Source organism: Dreissena polymorpha, chromosome 5 (assembly GCF_020536995.1).
Source record: "Dreissena polymorpha isolate Duluth1 chromosome 5, UMN_Dpol_1.0, whole genome shotgun sequence".
NCBI lineage: Eukaryota > Metazoa > Mollusca > Bivalvia > Myida > Dreissenidae > Dreissena > Dreissena polymorpha.
This window is the reverse complement of record NC_068359.1, coordinates 75,961,000-75,972,991: the sequence shown is the minus strand read 5'-3', so window position 1 is coordinate 75,972,991 and position 11,992 is coordinate 75,961,000. Positions and strand designations below refer to the sequence as shown.

Genomic DNA, 11,992 nt, shown 5'->3' with positions numbered 1-11,992 from the left:
GATTTTAATTGTTTAGGTGCATCGTTAATATTCTTCTGCGCCATTTTGCACCATCGAAAACGAAAGTAGACTGTGAAGTACCATGTTATTGTCCCAAAAGTAGCGATAATCGTTACAACCTACGTACCAGTCAGCCTTTAAAACAGAAAGAAACTATTTAACAAAAAGTATTAGGGTGAAAGAAACAATTACCTCAAAGGAAAGGTAAAAATATAATAAGATCCGGATTCAAAACCGATTTTACCAATCACGGTTAGATCCGCGAATCCTCGTTTGGATTCGCGAATCTCGGATATTTCGGATATCCGTTGCAGCCCTAGTATATATGGTCAGGTGGTAGTCCTCTACAAAGTTTGTTGAAATCATGCAGATTGGTAGAAAAACTGCAATGCACCAGGAGTCACATTTGTGATTCATGTATTCACTTTGGTTTAAAAATATTTTTAAAACATTTTCTGAAACCACAAGACCCATAAATTTGTTATTTGGTATTTGACATTAGTTTGTGGTCCTCAACAAAGTTATTAGCAACATGCTTTTCTTGTCTCATTTCACAATTGAAACATGACTTGGGTGAGAGATCTAGTGCCATTTTGGCCTTGTTATTTATTGCCTCTTTATTGTCAGTCTGTACATTTGGGTTGGTTTATTTGAGATTTGGGCATTATCATTTACCTCAAAAAAGTTATAATAATTATAAGTAAATGTAACTTTAAAGTTTGTTTGAAGAGTTTTGAAAAAAATAATTCTCAATTAAAGCTATAAATTTTAGATAAAAGTATCCTCTTTGGTACTAAGACCTAAAAACGGCAATCAATTTACATGTTCTTATTTTATGTATGCTAATGAAATGTTTTTTTTCTGTAAAAAATTGCTTATTATTCGTAAAGATCATTCTGAAGATCGCAGTTTCTATATCTATACTATTTTTACAATAACGAATGTTAGTCGAATTGACTCAGTGATGGCCACTATTTTGTTATTTGGGAATGAGGCTTTACAATTCTATAAAATGTTTGTTTATTAAAAAAATTAAAAAAAAAAAGGCACACATTTTCTTCCCCAGTCCAGATCTATTTCTGTTGTCATGTGTGCTGATTAACTTCCATCCAGGCCATCCAGTAAAGCCTCCTAATGCTTCCAAGCTTGACAAGGACACCAGCTCCAGCAGTGAGTACTGAGTCAAGCTTGAAGGTCCCAAGCCCTTGGAAAAGCAGAGGGGAGAGGGACATATGCAATTGAGATGACATCCACAATGTTAAGTATGTTGCATGTTTGTAGATGTGAAGATTTTTTTCCTAAGCCTGTGATTAACTATGTTTTGCCAATTAGAAATTCCAAAAAAAATTGCAAACTTTTTTTAAAATTCACATTCCATGCTCTAGCTGAAATTTTGTGGTGGTGTATTGTCCATCTTTAAGCGTTCTTTAACTTTTTATTCAAACAACATCGCATGGCATTTTACGATTTAACAAAATGCATTTGGTATACAAATTATGTTCAATCTTTGGGGTCAACTAATTCATATCTAAACAATTTTTATTAATTATATTGGATAAGTGACATCCTGTAATGGTACTGTACAAAGTGTATTCAGATCATGCCCTTGCTATTCAAACTGGCCATGCCTGTGGGTCACTTGGTTAATATTGGCATTGTGAGCAATAAAAATATCTTAAAATTTCAATCAGGCAAGTTCTGTAGGGCAAAATCGGCAATTATTTCATATTTATCCAATCTTTGATTTTTAAAGTGATTTGAACATAATAAACATGCCAGTGAACCTATAAAATATAACAGTCTAAGAACCCTATCTATCACAATGTTGTCATCACAACAGAACTCAATCACCATGATGTAATCAAAACAAGACTCAATCACCATGCACTTGCATGCAGCCATCACAACAGGAATCCGTCGCAATTCAGTTGCAGGACTTATTCACCATGCAGTTATCAATCAACAAACATCAATCTCAATCTATCTCCATCATCATGCAGTTATCATAATATGACTCCATCACAATGCAGTCATCACAAAATGACTCCATCACCATGAAGTCATCACAATATGACCCCATCACCATGCAGTCATCACAACAGGACCTTATCCTCATGCAGTCATCACAACTGAAATTCATCACCATGCAGTCAACTCAACAGGACTCAATCACCATGCAGTCATCACAACATGACTTCATCACAATGCAGTTATCACAACAGGATTCAATAACCATGCAGTAATCACAAAAGAACTCCATCACCATGCAGTTATCACAACTGGATGTCATCACCATGCAGTAATCACAACAGGACTCCATTACCATGCAATCATCAGAATAGGACTCCATTACCATGCAGTCATCACAAAAAGACTCCATCACTGTGCAGTCAACAGGACTTTGTTGTCATGCAGTCACCACAACTGGACTTCATCACCATTTTCATGATGTCAACGCAACAGACCTTAATAGCAATGCAGTCAACACAATAGAACTCAATCACTATGCAGTAATCACAAAATCACTTCATTACCAGGCAATCAACACAACAGGACACTGTCGCCATGCAGAAATCACAACAGGACTCCATCACCATGCAGTCATAACAAAAAAACTCCATCACCATGCAGTAGTCACAACAGGACTCCATCACCATGCAGTCATAACAACATAACTCTATCACCATGCCGTCATCAAAATAGGACTCCATCACCAGGCAGTCATCACAATAGGACTGTATCACCATGCAGTCATCACAACAGGACTCCATCACCATACAGTCATCAAAATAGAGCTCCATCACTATGCAGTCATCACAATAGAACATCATCACCATGCAGTCAGCATAATAGGACATCATCACCGTGCAGTCATCAAAATAGAACATCATCACCATGCAGTCATCACAATAGAACATCATCACCATGCAGTCATCACAATAGAACATCATCACCATGCAGTCATCACAATAGAACATCATCACCATGCAGTCATCACAATAGAACATCATCACCATGCAGTCATCACAAAAGGACTCCATCACCTTGAAGTCATCTCAATAGGACTTTATTGCAATGCAATGACCACAATTGGACTTCATCACCATGCAGTAATCACAACATGACTTTAATGCAATGCAGTAATCACAATAGGACTCCATCACCATGAAGTTATCACAATAGGACTCCTTCACCATGCAGTCATCACAAAAAGACTACATCACCATGCAGTGACCACCTCCTTCATCATGCTGTTATCACAAGATGACTACATCGCCATGCAAGCCTCATAACAGGACTGCATCACCATGCAATCATCACTCCATCACCATAGAGCCTTTTGACAATAGTGATGCAATCTACTACTATGGGTAGTGATTATTCTTAAAAACTTACCTTCCTTTCATTCTTTGTAGACGGTTACTGATACAACTTACAAGAAGGCATTGTTAAGCCCTTCCAGTAATTTATAACAGCATGATTTTCGTAAGATCCATAACAAAGCTCCATTTAAATCCAAAATCAGGCTATCTTAGTCCTTAATCCATGTTTTCTTTCATACTGGAGTGTAAATTCCGCTCCGTTTCATGTCCATGGTAACATTGTTTAGTCGCTAAATGTCTGACTTTAAGATTGTTAAATATTAGTTTAAAAGTCAAGTTACGTTTATTTCATGGTACTTACTAGATAGATCAGATTCTAGGCAATATATTCCATATCTTTTCTGTTAAAAATAGTTTTAAACAGCTCATTTTTAATGTTAAACACTTTGTTGTTAAAATCAGAAAATGTTTCATCCGCCATATTGCTTCCGGCGTTGCTTAGGAACTGTAAAGTTTTTGTATCATATTCTACCTCATTGACCAATAATTTTGGTCGTCAGCGTCTGGTCGACCATCATTTGGGTGGACATTTACATTTTGGTAGGTCGGTAGCGTTTGGTTGACCATGTTTCTGGTCGAGCAACCATGTTTTGGGTCGACCTAGAGTTCTTAGTATATAAGGGACTGATTTTTCAGTCAGTTTCAGTATGCAATGTAACATCTTTGAGGCAACTCCTTCACTTTGTTGAAGTAAATGATAAAATAACATTTTTCATGAGATTATTTTGAATATTTTAAACTACTACTTGTAATGTAAAAGCTAATATAAAGTATAACATAATTATTATGCATTATAGCGTCACATTGAAGTCCATGTTTGGCTCGCAGTGTTTTAATTCTAAGTTGATCTACGCGATGTAAACAATGAAGATTTTCCTTACTGAATTAAGTGTATAGTCTAGATACTGCACACTTATATGTTAATGCTTGTGAACGGGAGCTATTTTACACACTGTTGAATTACAATTACAATACAATTCGACTAAACATATCGTACCATAGTTAGTTGTGTTCATATGTTACATTAATAAATTTTGTAAACACGGAAACGTCGTCTGTCGATTCATTGAAGATAACACACTACCAAGTTATATTTACTATTGCTCGGAATGCAACAATAGGACTTCCATCATCATGCAGTAATATTAATTTGACTATCACCATGCTGTCATCTCAACAGGACTCCATTACCATGCAGCCATCAAAATAGGGCTCAATCAACATGCAGTCATCAAAATAGGGCTTAATCAACACGCAGTCATCACAATAGGACTCAATCACCTTGCAGTTCTTGCAACAGAACTACATAACCAAGCAGTCATCACAGCAGGACTCCATCACCATGAAGTCATCACAATAGGAATCTATCACCAAGCAATAATAACACTTTGACTCCATCATCACATACTGTATCCATCACCATGCAGTCATCACAATATGACTCAATCACCATGCAGTCATCACTATAGGACTCAGTCACCATGCAGTCATCTTAATATGACTGTGTCTCCATGCAGTCATCAGATCAGGACTACATTCCCGTGCAGTAATCACACAGGATACCCATCACCATGAAGTCGTCCAATATGACTCCATTACCATCCAGACAACACAACTGGAATATAACCATGCAGACATCACAACAGGACTTCTTCACCTGGCAGTCAACACAACAGAACTCCATCTACGTGCAGTCATCACAAAAAGATGCCATCACCATGCAGTAATCACAACAGGACTGCATCACTATGCAGTCATCACAACAGGACTCCATCAACATGCAGTCATCATAATAGGAATCAATCAACATGATGTTATCACATAAAAAGTCAATCATTACAACAGGTCTCCTTCACCATGGAGTAATAACAAACGAACTTGATTAGTTGTACCATGCAGTCACCACAACAGAACTTTATCGCCATGTTGTCATCACGATAGGACTCCCATCATCATGAAGTCATCACAACATGACTCCATCACCATTCTGTCATCATGATATGACTCCATCATGGAGTCATCATAAAAGGACTTCATTACCATGCTGTCTTCATAACAGGACCATGCAGTCGTCTCAAAAGGACTACATCACAATGCAATAGAAATCAATCACAATGCAGTCATCGCAACAAAACATCATCAAACAGTCATTACAAAAGGACTCCATCACCATGCAAACATAACAAGTGACCTCTATCACTTTGAAATCATATGAGGACTCCATTACAATGAAGTAATTATAAAATTACTCAATGGCAATAGGTCTTAATTACAATGCAGTAATCGCAAAACCACTCAATCACCATATAGTCATCACAATAGGACTCCATCACCATGAAGTGATCATTATAGGACTCCGTCCCATTGCAGCTATAACAGCAGGACTTCATCACCATGCAGTCATCACAATAAGATTTTATCACATGCAATCTTCACAACAGGACTTTATTTCCATTACGTAATCACAATAGGACTCCATCACAATGCAGTCATCACAACAGACTCCTTCACCATGAAGTCATCACAACAGGCTCTGTCACCATGCAGTCATTACAACAATACTACATCACCAAGCAGTCATCACAAAAGGACTCAATCACCATGCAGTCATCACAATAGGACTCCATCACCAAGTAGTTATCAGAATAGGACTCCATCACTTTGCAGTCATCACAAAAGTACTACATCACCAAGCAGTCATCTCAACAGGACTTGGTCACCATGCAGTCATCACAACAGGACATCAGAACCATGCAGAAATCACAATATGACTGCTTCATCAGGCAGTTATCACAACAGGAATTTTCACACTGCAGTAATGGCAACAGGACTCAACCACCATGTAGTAATCACAGAAGTACGCCATCACCATGCAGACGTCAGAAAAGGACTACATCACCATGCAGTAATCATATTAGGACTCCATCACCATGCAGTCATCACAAGAGAACTTGATCCCCATGCAGTAATCACAACATGACTTCATCACCATGCAATCATCACAATAGGACCCAATCACCATGCAGTCATCACAATATGACTCCATCACCATTAGTCATCACAAAAGGACCCAATTACCATGCAGTCAACACAATAGGACTCCATCACCATGCAGTCATCACAATAAGACTCTATCACCATGCAGAAACAACAATAGGACTCCATCACCATGCAGTCATCACAACCGGCCCCTATCACAATGCAATAATTACAACAGGTCTCTATCACAATGCAGTCATCACAATAGGACTCCATCACCATGCAGTCCTCACAATAGGACTCCATCACCATGCAGTCATCACAATAAGACTCTATCACCATGCAGAAACAACAATAGGACTCCATCACCATGCAGTCATCACAACCGGCCCCTATCACAATGCAATAATTACAACAGGTCTCTATCACAATGCAGTCATCACAATAGGACTCCATCACCATGCAGTCCTCACAACAGGACTCCATCACCATGCAGTCCTCACAATAGGACTCCATCACCATCCAGTCCTCACAATAGGACTCCATCACCATCCAGTAATCACAACAAGACTACATTACCATGCAGTCATCACAATAGGACTCTGTTACCATGCAGTCCTTACAATAGGACTTTATCAACATGCAGTCATCACAACAGGACTCCAATCACTATGCAGTAATTACAGCAGGATTCTGTTACCATGCTGTCATTACAAAAGGACTTCATCACAATGCAGTTATCAGAACAAAACTCCATTACCATGCAGTTTACACAGCAGGACTCCATTACCATGGAGTCATCACAATATGACTCCATCAACATGCATTCATCACAACTCAACTCCAATCACTATGCAATAATGAAAACAGAACTCCAGCACCATGCAGTCATGGCAACAGGACTGAATCACTATGGAATCATCACCATTACCATGCTGTTATCAAAACAGGTCTACATCACCTTAGAGTCATCACAACTGGTCCCAATCAGTAGGCGGTAATTACAACTGGACTCTTATCACCATGCAGTTCTCACAACAGGACTCTTTCATAATGCCTTTCTCACAATATGACGCCATCAACATGCAGACATCACAATAGGACTACATCACCATGCAGTCATCACAATAGGACTCCATCACCATGCAGTCATCACAATAGGACTCCATCACCATGCATTCATCACAATATGACGCCATCAACATGCAGACATCACAATACGACTCCATCACCATGCAGTCATCACAATAGGACTCCATCACCATGCAGTCATCACAATAAGAGTCCATCACCATGCAGAAATCACAATAGGACTCCATCACCATGCAGTCATCACAATGGCCGCTATCACAATGCAATAATTACAACAGGACTTCATCACCATGCAGTCCTCACAATAAGACTACATCACCATGTAGTCATCACATCAGGACTAAATGTCTATGCAATAACCTTAAAGGGATCTTTTCACGGTTTGGTAAATTGAGAAAATTGAAACAAGTTGTTTCAGAATCGCAAATTTTGGTTTTAGTTATGATATTTGTGAGGTAACAGTATTACTGAACATTTACCATAGTCCAATATAGCCATTATATGTATCATTTGACGATATGAAAACCTAAAAATTATAAAGCAATGCAACGCGAAACGATTGAATAATTTGGAGAGTTCTGTTGTTGTCGTTTAAATTTACAAAACTACGAAGATTGCTTATATAAGGTATAAAATACTTACACTTTGTATACCTGGCGGAATAGCTGAGAGGGCTAGTGCGTTTTTACTTCAGACTAACTTCAGGACTTTGGGGGGCAATGGTTCGAGCCCTGGTACCAGCTACTTTTTTTCCTTTTTTTAATTTTATTTTTGATTTTTTACTGAAGCTTTTAAGATCCAATCTTTACATTTATCAATATAAAGCATTTAATGACAAACTTCTAAATATGCCAAAATCTGTGAAAAGGCCACTTTAAGTGGTCTCCACCATGCCGTCATCACCACAGGACATTTACTCCATGAAGTCATCACAACAGGACTCGATCACCATGCAGTTATCACAAATGAACTCCATCACCATTCAGTCATCACAACAGTACTTCATCACCATGTAGTCATCACAACATGACTACATGACCATTCAGTCATCTCAACAGGACTTCAACACCATGCATTCTTCACAACATGACTCTGTCATCACAACTGGAATCTATCACCATAACAATCTGACACTATCACCATGCTGTCATTTAAACTGGACTCCATCAGAATGCATAAATCACGATTGGTCGTCATCACCATGCAGTCATTATAAATGGACTTCATCACCATGCATTCATCATAAAAGGAATCAATCAACCTGTAGTTATCACACATGAACTCCATTACCATTTAGTCATTGCAATATGACTCCATCAACTTCCAGTCATTACAACAATACTCCATCACCATGCAGTAATAACAAAAGAACTCATTTACCTTGTAGTCAACACAATAGGACTTTATCACCACGCAGTCATCACAACTTGACTCAATCACCATGCAGTTAACATTATATGACTCCATGATTGTGCAGTCATCACAACAGGAATACAGTAATTGCAATAGGACTCCCTCAACACGCAGTCATCACAGCAGAACTCCATCAGGACTCTATCACCATTCAGTCATCACAAAAGGACTCCATTACCATGCAGTCATCACAACAGGACTCCATCATCATGCAGTAATTACAACAGGACTTCATCACCATGCAGTAATTACAACAGGACTCCATCACAATGCAGTCATCACAACAGAATTCTATCACCATGCAGTTATCAGAACAGACTTTATCACCATGCAGTAATCACAAGAGGACGTCAACCCCATGCAGTCATTACAATAGGACTCCATCACCATGCAGTAATTATTCAAAAACTCAATTACTATGCATTCTTCACAACAGGAAATCATCACCATGCAATCATCACAACAGGACTTCATCCCCATGCAGTCATCACACAAGGACTCCCTTAGTATGCAGTCTTCACAACAAGACTTCATTGCCATGCAGTCATCACAACAGGACTTCAGCACCATGCAGTCATCACAAAAGGACTTCATCACCATGCAGTCATCACAACAGGACTTCATCACCATGCAGTCATCACAACAGGACTTCATCACCATGCAGTCATCATACAAAGACTCCATTATGATGCAGTCATCACAACAGGACTTCATCACCATGCAGTCATCACAACAGGACTTCATCACCATGCAGTCATCATACAAAGACTCCATTATGATGCAGTCATCACAACAGGACTCCATCACCATGCAGTCATCACAACAGGACTTCATCACCATGCAGTCATCACAACAGAACTCAATCACCATGCAGTCATTACAATAGGACTCACTTTGCAGTCATCACAGTAAGACTTGCAGTATTCACAACAAGACTTGATCACCACACTGCATCACCATAGGACTCCATTACCATGCTGGCATCAGAACTGGACTCCAATTACCATGCACTTGTCACAAAAGGACTCCAACGCCAATTCGTTATCTTAACCTTACTTGATCAACATGCACTGATCTTAATAGAACTTTATAAGAAGATCTTTTTCATATATCTCAAATATGCAGTTATCAAGATTGAATATACTTGCTTTTTTTTTATTCACTCACTGTTTTCATTTGTGTAAGGGGTATATGGACCTCAATTACTTTACTATAAAAAATTTGCAAAAATAGAATATAATGTTTTAAGTATTTATTTCATGATTGCTTAATACATAGGTCTCCTTAATATAAATGATCAGTAAATGTTTATTTCTTTATACAAATAAAATGTCGGGCGATAATTTTTCGCTTGCACCGCAAATACATGTAGTTGCAATTCGTTACAAATTAAATATACATGGTCATTAAAAACGCAAATTTCTCCACAAGAAATAGTTTTCTGAAGAAACTTTGCTGAGAGGTTATGGCAGACATGTGTAAGTTTGTATAAATCCTTTAATTATTGTAGTGGCTTGCAAATTAAAGCAGTTTTTCTCCCCTAAATGCCTGAACATGGCCCATTTTGCCCGATCTTCTACTTCAGGGAGCCACATTTTGCTTGTTTTTAAAAGAAAATTTGTCAGGATTTTTTCTACATGAAGGCCAATACCTTTGTTATCAATTTTAATGCACAGTTGTTTCAAATTGGACTTTTTTTCCAATTTACTTACCCTATGTAAATTCATGGTAAAATACCGAACACTGCCCCAATGGTTTTACACTGCTCACAGGGTTTCGGGTTTCCTGGGGTGTGTTGCCTCTTTTGAATTCGGTGAGGTATGCAAATTAGTTTAGGGTAATTACACTGGCCTTTGAGTAGATTCCGTTCAGATTTATAAAAAAGATCCAAAGAAAAAAATAATAAAGGCAACTGAAAATAGTGAAACTAATGTATCTGAATGCATCGCCTTCTTGTTAGAGGGAATGAAAATACACTCCTAGTCAACACATCAAATCAACTGGTTTCAGTGCTACCATGCATATCTTATATTATTTCAGATGGTGAATCAAGGTTTCGCATTACTGATAACTTACACCGCCAAACTGCCGTCTGACATGATGTGGGTGAGGTAATTTAAAACAAGCATTAAAATCGTGGTGGTATTAGCATACTGTTAACCAACAATGCACACATATTTCTGTGTTACAAACCTTGTTGTAAATATAAAAAATGCTTCTGTTTCATATGTTCAGTCATCACTTCTAAATAAAACAACTACACTTTTTATAGTAATATGTCTCACCAGTTATACATTTATATAATGTATGGTAAGTTTACGTGTAGATTAAAATAAGATAAAAGATATTAAACTGATTACAATTCTTTGTTGAGTTTATGGCATTTAAACAAGCTATAATTATTGTATTACTAGACATGTAGCAGTTACTTTTAAGTTATTTTAGTAGATTTCATTTAGAAACTAGTACAGATCCCCATTTTTCACGTTAATTAGTGCTAACAAATAACATGTAGATTATCATAGTTACCAGTTCTGAGTTTATTTTATAGTTGACCAATGAATTTTAAATGTTTTGACCAATCAAAGGTGTCTTCGAAATGGAGGTGACAAAAAGGCACATTTTTACATCATTATATGATCAGCTGTTTGACGAGAATATAAATAAATAATATTTTATGCACACATAAAAGATTTTATGTCATTGTACGATTTCTTAATTGTTGAACATTATATTGGTTCAAGCCTTATATTTAAATACTTGTGTATAACCTCAGTGTGGGGTCACATGGGCTCTTTTGACCAATCAAATTCAGTGTGGCCCCCTTGGATCCTTCTAGACTAACGTGGTATCCAATATGGTCGAAATTAACAATTACGCTCTTAAGCGATACTTCCAAGGATTAATTTTAATATGATATGATGCCGTTTCATTCCGTTTATGTGAAGGATTATCTCTCGTTGTACGAAGACGTACACCAATGGTGTTATCCCGTGTGATACTAGAAGTTTAAAGGGCAGTTGAACGAGTAAACATGCTTATCAGTGCCGTGTGCAGAAAACTTTGTGACGTATACGCAGTCTTCCGTGAAAGGTTTACAAGATGGCGGCGCCCACAGCGTAATT

At 37.8% G+C, this 11,992-nt stretch overlaps 1 protein-coding gene across 2 annotated transcripts; it reads left to right on the top strand.

The window, feature by feature from the left end:
- Positions 1-1,100: 1,100 nt before the first annotated feature.
- On the top strand, positions 1,101-11,032 carry LOC127881857 (uncharacterized). Of its 2 annotated transcripts, none has more exons than XR_008050316.1 (2): positions 1,101-1,262; positions 10,908-11,032. XR_008050316.1 is itself a non-coding variant. In XM_052430020.1 (2 exons), exon 2 carries the CDS (start codon positions 9,316-9,318, stop codon positions 9,751-9,753), a length of 438 nt encoding a protein of 145 aa, XP_052285980.1. In that variant the 5' UTR covers positions 1,101-1,262; positions 9,304-9,315; the 3' UTR covers positions 9,754-10,023. The 2 variants fall into 2 exon arrangements, 1 of the variants encoding a protein (XP_052285980.1); XM_052430020.1 differs by lacking the exon at positions 10,908-11,032 and adding an exon at positions 9,304-10,023.
- Positions 11,033-11,992: the final 960 nt, after the last annotated feature.